The sequence below is a fragment of the Falco rusticolus genome, chromosome 15 (genome assembly GCF_015220075.1).
Source record: "Falco rusticolus isolate bFalRus1 chromosome 15, bFalRus1.pri, whole genome shotgun sequence".
Taxonomy (NCBI): Eukaryota; Metazoa; Chordata; class Aves; order Falconiformes; family Falconidae; genus Falco; species Falco rusticolus.
In genome coordinates, this window is record NC_051201.1 from 11019224 (window position 1) to 11037446 (window position 18223).

Below are 18223 nucleotides of genomic sequence, written 5' to 3' on the forward strand. Positions count from 1 at the left end.
TTCAGTGCAAATGTCGGTACGTGAAATTTTAACATATAGTTTTTAAGCGGAATTAGCTTCACCTGTCTAGAGCAGGACTACTCAATTTTTACTTTGTGCTGGCAATTTCTGCTGGCAAAATCTTCTTGGCTGGAAGTCACGTGCAGGCTCCGTCGCTGCAGGGCCAGCCAGGTGCTGCTTTCTGCTTCCTTCCGCGGCTGGGAGCTGTGGCTGCTGCTGCAGCTGCCTGCGCCCTGACGGGCTGAGGGAATGGTAAGAAAGGGGATCCCTACAGGAGGGAGACCTCATGTGTTTGGGGCCTTGGTTTAGGTTTAAGAAAAAATTTATTTGTCATCCAGAGCTGATCTGGAGTTTACTGCTTGAGTAGCCCTGATCTAGAACATTGTAGTAATTAGATTCATATAAAAAAGCACTTACTCCCTAGCTTGGAATTCATCCATTATCTATTCTGTAGTGATCCTTTACTGTTATAATGTATATACTTTTCTGTGGTAGTAGGTAATGTTTTTTGTGAAGAAGTTCAGCTTTCACTTTGGAAGAGTCAGAAGTTATTTCTGTAGAATGCTTTAAGTAATTTGATAAGCTTTTTCCATATTGTTTTTTTAATCTACATTTGAGTCATTGATAACTTTCAATGTATGTGTTATGGTCATTATGAAAAATGGATAATGCTGTTGAAATAACTGATTAGCTGATCCTGCTTGTAATCTGGAACTAATCTATAACAGAAGATCTAATGCGGTACCAAATGGATTTATTGTTGGGTCCTAAGTTGGTATAGGTGGGGGAAAATTTAACTTCTAATTGGGTCTTGTACCTTAGCTACAATAGTTTCCATATGCAAAATTATATACAGGCATACAAAGCGTGTTTAATTATGCCCCAACAAAACCACAACTATAATTTAAAAAGCATTTTTCTTCTAGTCCTTCTCAGTTTAGGGCAGATTTCCTTTCTTTCTTCTCTCACTTCAGCTTTTCTTCAGAACTCTCTCCCTCTGCTTCTGGTTTTTCAAGTTATCATTAACCCTTTTTTCGTGCCTTTTCCTGCTCTTATACCACAGTCACTTTAGCATCATGATAAGTTTTAACTTGCTTCCTTTCTTTGAAGTCTTTTCTTGGCAACTGGTATTAAGTTTTTAAATAAATATTAGAAGTTTAGAAAGAACTGTGGCTTGGGCTAAACACTGTTGCATTCTACAGCTGCCTGGGGGGAGCACTTCAAAGGAACACTACTACCACTTAAAAAGTAAAAAGTTTATGGGTGAAGGTACAATATAGCCTTTTAGAACTGTATTTTTTAGTTGAACTGGTCTGAACATGAAGCATACAATAGTACACTTTCCTAATCCAGTCAGAATACATTACATCAGTAATAATACAGTAAACAGCTATTGCTGTAGGGCATCAGCAGTTAAATCATCTTGTTCTAGGTACTGGAGTCATGTCAGGAGAAGTAAATTGGTGCAGCTTACTACTTCTGGCATGCAGTGGGAATAGGGGGTTGTTCCTATGGTTCTGCCTTTTCTGTTTCCATTTTTTGCCCTTCCAAAGGCCTAAGCTACAAGTTCTAGGTAGTCTTGAGGAGGAGAGTGTGATGTTTTACTGCTGTGCTGGAATTAGGGCGCATCAAAATCAAAAGGGTTGCTAAATCGAAATTGAAAGCTTATTAAAAATGTAAACCGAACTCTCCCTCTTACAAAGTATGTTCAGTCTTACTACTTTTTGACAAATAGGCAGGTAATAAAATTGGAAAGAAAGCTGCATTCTTTTTATTGTGTTTACAGCAAATTTAAAAATATTTTTTTGTCAGCCTAAATTTGATGTTTCATAAACTTTCTTCTCTTTTTAGAAAAGTCTACCTGCATTGAGACAATCTTTACTGAATAGTCAACATTCAGTTTTGCAAGGACAGCCGTCTCAGCAGCCGCTTCAACAAACCAAGCTATCACAAGTTATACCTCAGCCTGCCTCGGGAAGCATTTCCTCTGTTGTCACAACACAGACAATAGGAATAAGGCAACCAAACAACATTTGCACAGTCTCTGTATCAAATACAGTGCAGCCTCCTCAGGTTAAGGTGGTACAGTCAAATCAGAGTTCTCAACTGGTAGGTACTGTAGTATCAAAGAGAATTTCTTGACAAACTGAATAGCAGTTTTCAATGTTATTTTTATTGCAGCTTGTTTGGGAAAATAATTTTTGGTTTGTCTGTATCATATTCTGTGATATGTAGTAGTAACTTATTTTATGGCAGTTAGTTCACAAGTGTGTTCAACCGTTAGTTTAGATAGCATTGTTAACATAGCTTAAATCTACAAAAGTATGCTCTTGGCCTTTGTGTCTGGACTACAGTGATTGTTACATGAGCACAGTGGAATTTGTTAATTACAAATGTAGAACAGAAAGCTTTTCAGGACTTACAGGCAAGAGTATGATTTTTAGTATGTCATTAAGTATGCTGCTTTGCTTAGATTAGTTTGCATTAAAATTAACTCTCATTTTAAACTCTTCTACATATAGTTGTAAAATCATGTAGACTAGCTGTACTGTTTTAGCATGTTTTGTTTAGAAATAGTGCCATACTTTATTTACTGAAATATGTCATTGTTGGGCATATTAGAGTATCACATGCTTAGATTCATTCATTTCAAAGGCACTATCGTTAGGGCAACTATACAGCCACTTTCTCAATGGGTGTGTGGGGAATTTATCCTGCTGTTACATAGGATCTTGCTTGTGTGTTTACACTTGTAATTAAAATACATTTAGGATTTTTACAAGGCCTTGAATTTATACAGGCATTATCATCGTTCAAGCAAAGATGTAAGTTCCTTTGTCTGTGGTTTCTGTGTATGTATGAGTACAAGTACTTGACTAAAGTTTCAAAATCAAACTGTCAAGTTCCAGAAGGTGTATAAAGTTGGTAGCAATTTATATTACCAAGATTCAGAAAAGCACATACAATAATGTAAAACTTTACAGTTACCTATCCTTCTGTTCATAGGCTCTATAAACGATATAAATAATTTGTAGGGTGTGTGGAGAGAGAGTATTTCTTTTGCTTTAAAAATAGTTGTGCACACTGAAAATGTGTGAGCCATCTGAGCCATGTCTTTTGAACCTTACAAATACTTTCTAGTAGTTAAATTACTTTAAACGGAAATTATTATAATTTTACCATCCTTTAGTGAGCATAGTTTTAATGTTTAAGAACATCTTAGATGCTAAGACTTCTGACTCAGGCTTTTGCAGTACACACAAGATGCTTGGATATTTTGCACCTTAACTCACCTGCTTTCTGTTCAGCCACTTGCATTCTTTTTTTTTCTACGATGGGTTCCCCCCACCTTTTCTGGACTGTTGTATTAATTAGAAATGTGTGCCTCAGACCTTTTGTGACTTCTTTTTGATTCATCCATGTTTCGTAAGACTGAATTGACAATAGTTTTGGTACTTCCAAGGTAGTGGAGTGGGAACTGGTTGCAATTACAGGCAATAAGTGTAGAAATTTCTCCTTGTCCTGGGGAGAGCAGATTTCTGACAGCGGCTGACAGGTTCTTTACTGGCCCTGAATGTTTATACTTATATGTCTAGCCTTATCTCACGCTACAGTCTTAAGGGGAACCTACTGCCAAGTAACACAGCTTTTTCCAATGTTTTGCAATCGACTTTAAACATTCCTGTGCCTACTAGGTATGTTGCACCCCACCTTTTGAGGAACGCTGATGTGTCAGTAAGCCCACAGGAATTTTTACTCTTACGATTATAGCTCTTGTGGAATATTTTCTGAATGGGATAAAGTCAGATTTATGAGAGACACCTTCTGTGTGTCTCTCTCACATGTCAATGCATACTCAAAGCAAGCAATTGTGATGTTAACCTGAGCAGAGATTAACAACGTGAAGAGTTGCTACGTCGTCTTACTTAACATACCTACACAGTATGAGGGAGCTGAAAAGTGCTGAAGTGGTATCTTGTAGAGATTGATCTGATGGGCAAAAGTTGTTTTTCTCTCTGTGTGGAGGTCATAAGCCTAGGTCTGAATTTTCACCTTACTTGAAATGACTGCTACATTTTCAAAAGGTAGCAAACAATGCAGAGCAAAACTAAGCTTAATTACTATGCCTTGTCTAGAAAACATTTAGGGAGAAGTGAATACGTTAAAAATTATGGTTTGTTGGCTTTATTGCAAAACTGCTTTCTGTATTTGTTTTCAATCTATCAGTAATTACTTCGTAGAACCAAACGTCACATTAACCAAGCACTTCTTAATGGCCCTCAAATTAGTTCTATACAGACAAAAGCAGCATCAGACAGTAAGAGTTTACTGCATTAAAAAAATCTCATATACCACAACAGCCATCAGCTCAGGTGCCAAGCAGACAACCCAGCAGCATCTCCATATCCTGCTAGTAATTGTTTGTAAGTATTGACTTTTTTTTTTTGTGGTGACAGTGATCACACTCTTCTCACTTCTTAGTGCTCCCCAAAATCAGAGCACAGCAAAGAGCTGCTGGCCATCTTGCCTGGGTCTTGTCCGGAAGAGGAAGATTACAGCTGGCTTGCCTAGGGGTGGCCAGCCCTGATGGAGAAAACTGGCTGAGCTCCAGATTTTCCAAGCCTGAAGCTCACTGGAGAGAATTCCAGCTGGCTTTGCAAACTGTCCAGCTGCAGAAGGGCAAGCCTGTTTTGGACTATAGACCCTTTCATACCAGCCGGTTTACAGTAGCCTAGTTTCTTTAAAAATGTGGAGAATCCGTTAGCGGTTTTCTTTATTTTGACTTTTCCATTTTACACAAGGGTCAGATGTGGTGATACTTCTTCCAGTTATATTGAGTTATCTTGCAACATGGTAATTCTGTCAATGCTGTTCAGCATGCAATGTAGATTGTGCAAAGGAGACTTCAGCATTACAATATATAGTGTTAGCAGAGATGAAAGAGGGAACTATTTTATTTATCTGTTCTGTAAAACACTGGAGTCATGTTCCAAAACCATGAAAAAGCTATGCTCTAAAGAGCTAGATAGTGCTGATATAACTACTTCTAGCTAGGGAAAAGGGGAATAATCTTAGGCTAATATTTTATTGATGAGACACTAATGAGATAATCCAGCAATCAATTTTTTTTAATTGTTCCAAGTGCCATGTTCAGAGTTTCTCCAAATTGTCATTCTTAGGGTGCAGGAGCTCTGTATAGCCTTATATATGCAGACTGCCTGTCTTGTTCTGGGTGTTACAGGGGGTAAAATTTCTATGAATAAGAGAGATGTTCTTTATTAAATGTGTTGAAGTTCTAAGGGAGATCAGTTAGCACTTGATATCTTGTGTTGACACTGCATCATAAGGAGAAAGTACTCCTGGAGATTGAAGCCAATTATTAAATTTAAATAATAAGGAAACAGTAAGAAATTCAAAGTGATCCATCTTAATTAAAACAAATTCAATTATATGGAAAGCAACATAAAGATTTGTGCAGGTCTGTCTAGGGTTAGGAAAGATGTATAGAAATACATCTGGACTGTTGTTGCTGCACTAAATTGTGCACAGTGTCCAGAGGGGAGATTCTGCCGTCTTCTAAGTTACGTTAGAATAGTATTTTCTAAAACATTTACTAACACTTTTCCAGAGACTGTCATAGTGGTTGGAGGGTCCCAAAAGGTGAGATGGAGTAATGGAAATTGGATACCAGATGCAACAGCAGAATAAGCGTTAAGCTATATGGGGGTGTTCTGCTTTCCTTTTTAATTTTCTGCTGAAGCTTCTTCTGGCATCATTTTTCTGTTGTTGAATGATTGTAATTTTTACACGTTTTAGTGACTCACAGGAAATAATTTTCTTTTTGTCCTGTGTGCAGAGCAGCTTAGAAATGAAAAAGATGGCTGTTTGGATAAAAGGAGTAGTTTCTATTAATGAACAAATAAAGATCTAGTCACTGACTTGGAATTCGGTGTACAATAAAATTTAAATAAAAATGGCTGTTGAGCAGTAGACATCTGGGATCCATTAACAGGAACAAAGCCTGTACTTGACAAATTGTATGCCTATTTGAAGTACAGCCTGGTAGTTTTCCAGGTTGTTATCATGGAGTTTACTTGCAGAATTTTGTGCACTGTACCTTAATATAAGAAGGGTATTGGCAAGGAATGCGGTTTGGAAACCAGTAATAAAAGACGGCAATTAAAGGACAGGCTTGAAAGCAAAGACTAAAAGAAAAACTTAAAAGAATTAAATGCATGCAACTTGGTCAAACAGTGGCTAAAGGGGAGGATAAAAAATATTTACAAATATTTTAAGGGTTTGATCATCAAAGTATATTGATGAATGAATCAGAGCTGTCTAAGAGACTATAAATACGAATAATAGGATATAATTAAGCAAAGCTGGATTTAGGCAGGATATAAGGCAAAATATCCTTACAATAAGACAGATGATTAGATGGCAGATCAGGCTCCCAAAGGCAGCGATGAAAAAGCCATCACTGAAAACATTCAGAATTAGACCAGGTGAAATACTGTAGGAAGAACTGTGTAATGAATTGGGGAGCGGGTAGGTCAAGTCATCCTGTGGCTTTTGACTTTATTTTTCTTCATTGCTTCTTTAAAAATATATACTCTGGAACAATGTAGTAACATTAAAAATGATGTGCCAAGTTTTAAAAAAGTCCTTTTTTATTATTATTTGGGAGGAAAAATAATTGTTTATGCAAATTTTGAGGCACTGTTGAAAAGTTGTAACTGCTACTGTTTCAGCATGGTAAACAATGGTAAATATGAATTCTAGGCCCATAAAAGCATGAACATTGTAAGTTAATGCTGCCAGATTACATGATAGCTGAGGTTTGATATGACATTTATCTTCAGGAGTGAGTAGACTGATAAATCACAAGTGGCATAGCCACAAGTGAGTTAGCAAGTGTTTACTCATGAGTGAAGATAAATGTCATATCAGACCATAGCCATTCTGAATTTTGTACATTTTACAAGTGGCTTGTTTCTTCCTTCCACGATACTACTTTTAACTTAATTGAGAGAAAAAATGCTTGGTAAAGGATATATTTTCCAAATTTATTTTGATTTTCCATTCTTTGCAGAAGCTTCTATTTCATATGCTTTTATTTTTATTGCTGTATTTATTTATGCTTAAGCTTTTGGATCAGATGCTTTTGTTGCAAAGTGTGATTTATGTAAATTGAGTCAAGCTGATTTTGCAGCCCTTACTAAGTAAGGGGAAGCGTATCATTGGGACCTCGTGTATCTGCATTGGTAAAGGAGTACCTGAATTGTTGAGACTTGCAAAATCCTTGTCCTCCAAAACCTCAGCAGTGAGTTTTAATCTAATTGTCTTAAAGGACTTTTCTTTTTAATGGCTTGTAAATAGTCGATTTCATTTTTATTTCTTATCTTCTGTTTAGGTAAGAGAAAGAGAGCAGAAGTTACCAGTCTTTCTGCTTTTATACATTATATGTGCTTTGCCTGAATTCTTTCTCAGTCTGTATTTGTTGGTCATTTGTGGTGTTAATTATTGAAACATAGAATCATTTAGGTTGGAAAAGACCTTTGAGACCAAGTCCAGCTGTTAACCCAGGACTGCCAAGTCCATCACTAACCACGTCCCTAAGCACCACATTGACACATTTTTTAAACACTCCCAGGGATGGTGATTCCACCATTTCCCTGGGCAGCCTGTTCCAGTGCTTGCCCACCCTCGTGGTAAATTTTTGTTTTTCTTTATATTAAATTGAAATTTCCCATATTCTGACTTGTGCTTATTGTGTCACATCCTTCTGCTCTGCAGCCCTGAGAGAGTCTGGCTCTACCTTCGCTAGATCTTCTCATTAGGTGGTTGCAGACAGCAATAAGATCTCCCCTTTTCTGAAGGCTGAAGTCATGTCTCCGGTAACCTCAGTGCACTAAAACATCCAATTCTGTGTCTTCTGTATCAATCTGGGCTAGTAAATCAGTGCTTACGAACTGATAATTTCAGATTCAGCATCGGTTCAGCATATGAATAGATAAAATTAGAAGGGGTACACTCATTGTGTGTATTTTCAGGTTGTGAGAAATATGAAATAATTTGGTTGTCAAATCATCTCACAGACTAGCTTGCTAGTACCTTGTTCATTGTCTGCACTTTTAAGGCCAAGTTAATGACATAATGATAATGTTAATTGTGTTGGAAAAATAGGCAACAGGATTATAGAAGAGTTCTAGTTATTTTAGTTGATGAGGGATGGTTTAGATAGTTTATAAATTTTAATGCAGGGTCCGTTACCTCTGATTCATCAGTTTTTACTACGAGGTTATACATGCTCTTTCAGAAACGAAGTGCTAATGTTCATCCTTAATCACTTCCAGATCTGAAGATTACACCTGTGTTGAAATGTGTCTTAAAACTATAGAAACTGGAATTTAAGTTAGTGTAAAATGTTGCTCCAAGTTAAGTGCTGTTGTTCCTTTTAGAGAGTACGTGCTTGTCAGTTTCTGCATAGGATTTAAAATGATGATTTTGATCTGTGCCCCTTGGAAAAGTTTATTTCTCAATCATTTTCTACACTTTCAGCACTTTTGCATATGTTGAAGTCCTAGTATAGTACTTGTTAAATTACATTTTTTGAATGTATTTGGTAGTAAAGAAAACATTGCCGTTTTTTATGTCATCTAAAATGGTTAAACACTGTCCTGTCTTTAATGGCGTTAGTGGCTCATTTTTTAGAGCATTCACATGAAAATAATCAGGTGAAACAGAACTTGATTCTGAATTGTAGATCTTGCTTGCTTCAGAGAGAAAAAAATCTAATCGCAGGTGATTACTGTAATAGCAGATAGTAGTTCTATCCACAGGTCACGCACATCTTTTTTTTTTTTTTGGCCTGGCTTCTGGCCAGTTAAGCTGTAGCTGATTTTCTTCACTACTCTCTGAAAAGTCATCCAATAAATTACTGTACAAGTGGCAACATTCTCCTTTTTCATACCAATGTAGTCTTCTTTTTCTGTGGGCTGTTTTGTCTCCTTACTTATTAAAATACACGTGTACATGTTTCCTGTGCATCAAAATGCAGTGAACTACAACTTTTGCCCTGATTTTCACCTATCACCTCTATTTCTTTCCTGATTTTAAGCATGGTAGCTACTTTGTTCTTTCCCCTCTGAGTGTCACTATTTATTCACTGCCTGTGTTGACCAAGTAAATTGACATCCATGTGCTCCATTCCTGTGCTTGGTAAATGCTCCATTTTCCTTCAGTGTCCATAGTTGAAGCTGAATCCTTAATCTCTTTTTTTCCCTCTTTTCTATTTCTGCAAGGTAGCTATTGCTAATGTGTCTACATCCACAGGTTTATTAGGAATTTTCAGCTTTTAATATTTTAGGATGTACAGCATGCGATACCATAACTTCAGAATGGCCCTGGTTTTTTTTTTTTTCTCCAGAATACATTACAGGTCTTGTTCCCTCATTACTCTCTCTTGTAGTTTTCACCTCTCTTCCTTCTGATTTGGGAGCCCTGGTTCCTGATGATGGAACAATTTCCTATTTGTTCCATAGCCTCTTCATTCTGTACTTTTACATCTCATTTGAAAATACTGTTTCTCCTTCCCTTTTTTCCATAGCATACTTCGAAGTCAGAGATTTGGCCATTCATTACTCAGCTAAATAATATTGTTTTAGATACACCTTTTGTAAGAGTAATGCTGAGTGGTGCTGAATAAAGGTGCACTGGTTCCTGTTTGCTTCGTGTAGCCGTGTGTAGTGTGGTGTGTTGTCTTCTGGGAGGGAATACTGCATCCTGGGGGTGTGAGACCGAGATGTCTGACTTGGAAGCAGCAGGCATGTTATGCAATGGGAGTAACATAGTTGTGACTGTGAAGAGCAAGCACATGACTTCTGAAGTTGTCATGCCTGAGTTGTGGTTGTAATCTTACTCGCAGTTATTTGTCTGTGTTTTGTTTTCAGAGTTTATTTATGGATTATTTTTTTTCCAGCTCCGCAGTATCCACACGTCTTTTTGAACCTTCTGTTCATCTGTGCCTACCTTGTATGTTCATGGAATCAGGGACATTTCACTGTTGCCTAGATATGACCCTTGCAGGTTTATTCTTTTTGAGTTGTATATGATTGAAATTCTAAATTTCTAACCCAGTTTCAGTATTGGGTAAAGACTTCAGAACTTGTCTTAGTACTAAGTGAAACCTTGAGGATGTCCAGTTAACATTTAAAAGATGAATAGTATATGCTCACCACAAAACACTGTTTTCTTTCTTGTGTATATCTGACTTTGGAATCCATGTATTTTAGAATTTACTTTTAGTGTATCTTTTCTTTAAAAAGCATAGATACATAGTGAAAAACCTAATGGTTGTAGGTGGACACCACTAAAATTATAGCAGCATTTTTTTCTACAGAAGTGCTTTTCTTCCTAGTAAAGTTTCTGAAAACAGAAGTCTAAACTTGAATATTTACCTTACTACTTTGAAACACATTTTTGATGAAGGTTGTGCCATATGACATTTGTGTCGAATATTATTTGACTTTTTAAAAGCATAACAGCAAAATAGGTATATACACACACACACAACCACATGCATTACATGAATATGACTTTTGTCACTAGCTGGTTGTGCTTTTAGAGATCCACGTGCTTATATTAGTAATTACAGGTATTAGTGTATTTACGTTGTGTGTGTTTGTGTATAAAGAGTATAATATAAGTATACTTTTTTTTAATAATAGCAGATTATCCAGTCAACATCTGCTCAAACTGTGAAACGAAACCCTGCTTGCCAGACTACCCAGATTAGGATGCCAGTGGTAATAACTCAGACCATTAGACCACAAGGTATGGGTTTAAATGTTTTAGTGAGATTGTTACCTTTGTATGAATTTCATTGTAATTACAAACTCGTAGTATGGGAAAAGCTTACAGTGTTGACATTGGCAGGCTTGACATTTATTTTTTACTTCGTACTGGCTGAGGAATGCATGTTTTCACTATGCAGTTTCAAGGTACTTCAGACCAACACAATGAAATGTTTTGAAACAAGTTTAGAACTAAACTCTCACATGCTTAGCTCCTTACTCAGCAGCTTTTCATGGGAGGTTCTGAAAGAAGTCAGGAACTTGACTTGTACTGTCCTAAGCTCTAGCTCTGAGCCAAGAAAGAATTTTTTCATTTTTGTCCTGAAGCCTAGAGGATGCCTCAGTTTAATCGTCCTACTTTTAACTCTTACTCCTGAGGTGGAACTTGATAGCCACTGACTGCAGCTACAGAGGTCAAGGTAGGAGTTCTAGAGAAATTTCTCAACCCACATGCTCTTTTTTTTTTTCTTTTTTTTTTTTCTTTCTTTTCTTCTTTTTCCTGCCAGTATGTTTACTCTTTGAGGTCAGAGACTAACTGCAGCAACCTGACTTGCTGTGTGTAGCCATGGGAGCAAGAGGTGTCATTTGTACACAGCTTTCTCATCTGTCTGTGCACAGGTGGATTAATGTCTGACTGATACATCACAGTTTTTAAGAGGGTTCTTGAAGCTGCCTTACTTTCTAATAAATATCCATTTGTTTCTTTCCACCACTAGCCCTGTTAGGCTCAGCTTTTGTTTTTTAATGTGTGTCTTTTTTGATGTGGGCATTTAGATGATCGAGGGTTTGTAATGGAATACAGAGCTTGTCATCTTTAGGTATTGAATCAGAAATCAAACTAGTTTAAATGCACATAAAAGCTGTTGCTGGCTGTTTGACTTTATTGCTTGATCTTTTCTGTTCTCCTTGGGAAAAGAGCATCAAAGCCCCCAGTGATCACAGTTAATAGCAGCAGATATTCTGCTTGCCCTGTTGTCTTCAGAGAATCCAAAGGTTGAATGGACATGGAGACCAAGCTGTCACTGTAATCCTGTAGGCTGATCTTCCAAGTTAGGAAGAAATGCATTTACTTGTCATAAAAGGTATATGTTTGATAGCACTGATACTCATGTCCTGAGTTTATGAACAGGAAAGGTAATCAGCATCTTGTAGCATGAACTTTAAGTTCTGACTAATGTGTCTGAGACTGAAGGCTGATTTCATTTCTTTGCTTGTCCAGTATCTTAAGTTGTGAATGTCAACAGTGTGCTAAGAATTTGCATGATACTGGCATCTGTCTTCTACATAATGGATTCAGAATATGAATTTGTTCATGGTAGCCATGGATCAGCCAATGAAATACAATTTAACTCACAATTCAGCTTAAGACAGACAATGGTTCATAAAGGCCAATTCATGCAAAGCCCTGCTTTCAAGTGGGCTTATTCTTATTTACAGGCTTGTTTAAGCCCACCACTATATTGTTTTAATTACGCAGACAAAGCAAACGCCTGTGTGCTTGCAGCTGGAAGAAATGCCGCTATGGCATTCTGTCAGATACCAGTTTGTTTTGATCTTGATATATTGTTAAAACCTTCTGCTGTAAACCAGTGTAATGATATTTTTTACTGGCCTAGGTATTCCTGTAGAAGGTGGTAAGATACTGGCATAGGACATGGTCTATATAGAAAACTGCAGTAGTATACTTTTGAGGAGACTGACTTTTTGAGGATAGTTGCTCCAGAACTGAACTAATTTCCACAAATGGTCCATTTTCCTTCTTAGATAAGAGTGAATCTCCTACCGTAATGTGTCTTTACATTAATATTAATGCATCTGTGTGAACAGACTATAATACTTTTAAAAAACAGAAGTACAGATAAGTTGGCAGGCTTTAAGGACTTTTATATTAATAAAATTATTTCCATACCAGGGAAAGTAACAGTATAGTTATTGCACAAAAAATTCATACTTCTTTATCAAAGCACTTATCAGTATAATGATTAAGTGAATTGCATCTTATGGATGGGGGAATTGAGCCAAAGAATAAAATAATTAGGCAGAGTATTCATTGCAACTATTTAACCTGTGCAGAAACACAGCTAGGAAACTATAAGCTCCTAAATCTGGGCTTCTCTAGATGATGCTACTTAAAATTTGAAACAAGGACCCAGTGGTGAAAGACTCTGTATGTCATTACCAATCCCATGAAATATCTAGGCCCACAGGTGATTTTAATTTTTAAAATATGCCCTACCTCATAATAGAAATTGATGTTTTAGCCTTATTTTGTGTCTTAACTGCTTAACCATGCATAATTGTGTTTTAAACCAGAAAACTTGTATGTCACCCCAAAACTTCTATTTACTTTGCCAGATCCATTTGAGTAGAATTACATATATATGGGGTGAAAGAAAGTGAGACTTAATTTTTCTATATCCAGTGTAGACATACTGTTTTCCTTAGACCAAGAAGTTAACTTTTCTGTTGCTGTACCTTTTCGGTTTATTTTTGGGTTTTTTTTTGTGTTCTGGGTTTTTTTGTTTATGGGGTTTGGGGTTTTTTTTTGGTCCAAAGTTAACATCTGTAGGAAAAAAACCCCAATGATACTAGTTCTAAAGGAATATAATGTTAATTCTGAAAGAGTGCCACTGCTACCTTAATTTTGCCATTGTAGTGATTTTCAGGGTTAACAGATTTTTAGTCTCCCAGATGTTAATTGTAGAAAACAGAGATCTGCTAATTTTTATTGTATTATTTCTTTCCTTTCAGTTCACTTAGTAGAAAACCTTTCAATTAGTTCATCTGAAATACATAAATTGTCTGGTCCATGAACTAATGCTATCTGTGAGACCTCATGGACCTTGAATATTCTGATGACAAAAGTATTTTTGTTCCCCAGGCTTGGAGGCTGAAGTCCTAAATCTTGTTTTGTATTTGCTAATGTTGAGAGTCCACACAACAGTTTATTCATACAGATTAAAGAACTGAATGAACACTGTCAAATTAATTTAGCTTTAACTCATTCAAAGCTAAAGCTTTGTTTCATCCAAAAAGTGTTCTTAAAAGGATTTGTTGGGATAGTTGTGTTTCAGGTTTTTATAATTCATGAAAGAAAAATAATGTAACTCTGCTAAGGTTCATACCATGCCATTTATATGCAGTTGAGTCATAGATGTGCAGAAATAACTTTAATGTGCTTCTCAGTCTCAAACACTATATGTGTGTAATGGTCAATAAAATCGAGTGATGTGTAAGAAAAAGGTGAGATCTTTGAAGTCAAGTAGACCTACAAATTAATTATTTTCACATGCCAAAACACAGGTGGGATTTAAGGAAACACAAAATATAACCCAAGTAAATGTGTTTAAGCAGTAAAGGAGGTTTTACTCCAAAATTTTCATTTGTCAATGCTTTTTCAGTTGCATACTGATATGTTTATAATAATAGTAATAATAATGATAATACAAGTCTGGTGATTTACTAATTCGTAACATAAATTTGTAATTATTTTTGGTAAGATTTTTCCCAATGTCAGAGACTAATTAATAGCCATTTTTCAATTTACTGTCAGAAGAAGGTGGATGTCCACCACACTTAAGCTCATTTAGAAAGCCCTGTTTTACTTCCTCCTATAAACCTGTGAAGTCTAGATACAGGTACGAATTAAATCATCAATTTCAAAATAAGAAAATAGAAGACAGTCTTTATGAGGGGAGTTTTGTCAAATTTTACAATAGGGATTTTTCTTTTACGTAAAATATAAAACATTTAGAAATATTCAGAATAATGTTTTAAACTCTAAAAATACACGTTTTTCACTGCAGCAAAGAACAACTATATAATGTGAAATGCATAGTTAATACCCTGAGTGACTGTGACTTAAAGCATCTGTATTAAGAACATTTCAAATTATTATTCTTTATTCTCTGCAGATTATCTAGAAGAGTGGTTTACTGGCAATTGCAAACACACTAATAGCCATTTGGTGTATTATAACCAGCTATGGCCAGTGTTTTTCAGTTTTGGAATCTTCAGTATTCTGTAAATATTGAACAAAATGTAATGTTAAAATAAATTTTGTATTTAAATTGCTCTTCTTCAGCAGTGTAATCTTTAAAAATAATAACTTCCTTTGTTTGCAATTTACAGACAGTTAAATTTAGTTCCTGGACAGAAGGTTCTTTGATGTAAATTGTCTAAGACAGCTCATAATAACATTGCTTGGTGTTTTTCAGGCACAGTAGGGAAGGCACCAACAATACAAGCCAGCAAAAGTCCTGGGGGCTTTGGTGTTCAGGTCTCTGCAAATCAGAAAAACAAGCTGAATGACCCTGGAGGTGGTTCTTTCAGGTAAAAAAATAAAAAATAATAAAAAAAAAAATGCAGGGGGGTGGTTGGGAGGGATCTTAAATATAAAATAGAATTTAGAATTGGCTTAACACCAGAGGGCACTGTTTTACAATAATTCCTGCCTTTTCTTACTGTGATTGGGTGACAATTTTCTTACTTCGTCCTATTTTAAAAAAAGGGAGGGGGTCATCACATGTCTTGAGGATTTTTCTCTAAATGCTCTTTTTAATGTTTAGTAAAGCCTTCAATTCTGTGGATTACAATAAAACTTACAGTAAATGGAATTATGTGTATGAGGTTTAAAAAAACCGCATAGTTGGTTTTATGTATTGGATTCTAATATTCATATGGAATGTGTCTTGCTGAGAGGATACTAATTATGACAACAAGGCATCCTGTTGATAGGCTGCTGCAGCTGTCCCCTTATCAGCATAGAGAAAACACTGTATGGTTTTGGTAGTGGGTTTTGGGGTTTTCCTCTGTGTGTGTGTGTATGATTATTGTTCTTGGTTTTAAAGAGAAGACATTGCTGTATTTATTCTTCATGTGCTTACTTAGGTAGCAGAGGTTGAGGCATTCTGTGGGTCCCTGTAGTAATCAGGTGCTGCAAAGGTTCAACACAATAGCATTGATGCATTGAGCTGCTATACCAGTTCTTTTGTGCTACAAACTTTTATTCTATATGTATTTTAGATATTTTTACTGTTTGTAGTAACAAACTAATCCTATGGTTTTTGCTTTCGTTACCATTGTTTTTATTTTTTTTCCACTGGTGAAAGCACATTTGTGTTTAAAGATTTTCTTTCTTTGTTAAATGACAAAATATTCATAGATTTTCATTTTCGTCTTCTGGAATTCTTATGTTGCTCTGACGTCATCAAACCAATAATTAATTTTCAAGCTTATGCTTTTGCAGGTGAGGTAAAAAAGAATTTGCAGCTCTTAGAAATATCTCTGCTTTGAGGCATGTCAGTATTGCAACTAATAGTGGTAGTACTTAGTATTAATCTAAAAGCAAAATCATTCAATTTTTTATTTTCCAATGCTTTTGCCTCCTACTGAGTATTTAAATGATTTAAAACGTCTGTTGGGTTCAATTGTGCTGTCTTAATAAGTATTTTTTATGTTTGTAAGCAACATGAGCATTTATTCTTCGTTAGTATAGCTTTCAATTTTACATACACCAAAAGGGACAGCATTTTTTTAACTGGATGTTGTAAACTGTGCCAGGATTGATTCTTGCATTCACTTAGTTTATACATAGAATATATTAGGTTAGCTGGAATTGTTAATTTTCCCTTGGGGAGAAGCAAATGCTCAAGGCACTGATTGATAAATCAATAAATCTTTAGTGAGTTTGGTAAATAAGCTGTCAAGGGTGTATGTCATTTTTCCTCTAGAGAACAAATTTTAGTCAGAATGAATGTGTTTGTTTCCTTGCATTGTTTTCTTCTTCAAAATAGTAAGACACAAAGCTGCATTTAAATAAGTCCATAAAATTGCAAGGATTTATTAAACAGCAGCAAAGATCAAGCTTTTTCTTGATATCTTAACAAAGAATTCAGTTGTTTGCATATTTACATTTCAACCCCTAACCTCTCCTGAGGACAAATAGATGTCTGACTATTAAGCCTGAAGGCACAGCACTGGAAATCTGTATTAATCCTCTGAATGCTGACTAGTTTTCCTCAACATTCCCAGCGTGTGTGAAGAATGTGTTTATAGCCAGAAGGCAAACTGGCATCTAAAGCAAAGCAAGAATTTTGAAAAATAGTTGTGTTATGTATAAATTTATTTTGCCCTTAGTGTTTTATTATTGTATATTTGTTTCATTATTTTATATTCTGCTTTCTTTAAAATAACTTACTTGAGCTTTTCACTCTTGTGAGCAAAGTGTCGGTCACTAGAAATGGAAATGTGAACTTCGTTGTTTTCAGTTTCTTCTGTTCTGGACTGTGGGAGATACAGGAAGGAATTAACATAAAAGACATAGCAATTAGGAATTTTGCAAATTACAGCTTAGCCTTTAATGTCAGCATTTATTAATGAACTGTAAGAGTGCTTACATGAGTTCACTGGATGTTATAGCAGCTCTTCTATGATGCAGAGTTTTCGACCCAAGACTTCTGCAATGTGAAGTTGTTGTATTCATGAAATTTTATGCCACCTTTTTTGGTATTAAAATATATTGTTGCTAAATTTTTCAGAGGCAACTATAGACGACTCCATTTAGTTGACTTTCCAACTGTGTTAATACCTCAGAATGGAAATTTTAATTCCATTTTTTCTAATTTGTTTGTTTGTTTTACAGTAGAGATCCAGACTTAGATTTGTACCATAATAGTCAGGCTAGAGGTTTCTGTAGTTGGGAGAGATGGAGCAGAAGGCCCACTGAAGTGTGCTAGGGGTGTGTGTATTTGGCTACAGCTGCTGTGTACATCATCATCTAGTTTGGCAGTCTCAGAGCTCCCACTAACATAATCCACCATTGATGACGCTCAAAGTAGCAGACTCAAAGTGATGCCCATAGTTCAGATTGCGGCCAATATAAAGAACTAGTGGAAACATTTGTTCCCCCCCCGATACTGAGTCAGAATAATTGCAGTTGGAAGGGACCTTGGGAGCTTGATTAGTCCAACTTCTGACTCAGCGCTGATTTGGTTAGGTCAGGGGCTTGTCCAGTTCTACATATGTAAAGGATAGAAGATACATGTTTTTACTCCTGTATTATCCTACCACTTCCTAACTGTATTGAGTAAGGTTCAGTGGCATTGCACGTAAAAGGAAGCAAGAAGTACATGGAACCATTCCCATAGTGTGTGTGTGATGATGATATGTTTGTGTACCAGTGTGACAGCTAGCCAGATGCTCCTTTCTTTTCACGGCAACCTTTCTTTTTCTGTAACAGTATTTCAAAGTTACATGTAACCTCTTGGAACCTGCAGTATCAGGTTTTATGCAGCCAATGTGATGGGGTTTTTTTTTCAGAATCAGTTCGATGAAGTGACTGGAATCATTAGAAGCTTATCTTGGTA

The 18223-nt window shown here is 36.1% G+C and overlaps 1 protein-coding gene across 1 annotated transcript in view; it reads left to right on the forward strand.

The window, feature by feature from the left end:
- The window catches only part of LOC119157640 (transcription initiation factor TFIID subunit 4-like), a 146358-nt gene that overhangs the window by 23210 nt on the left and 104925 nt on the right, over positions 1 to 18223 (forward strand). The window contains exons 7-9 of the mRNA XM_037408707.1: positions 1852 to 2109; positions 10731 to 10836; positions 15074 to 15188. Coding sequence (XP_037264604.1) covers positions 1852 to 2109; positions 10731 to 10836; positions 15074 to 15188 — 479 coding nt within the window. The remainder of the gene's footprint in view (positions 1 to 1851; positions 2110 to 10730; positions 10837 to 15073; positions 15189 to 18223) is intronic.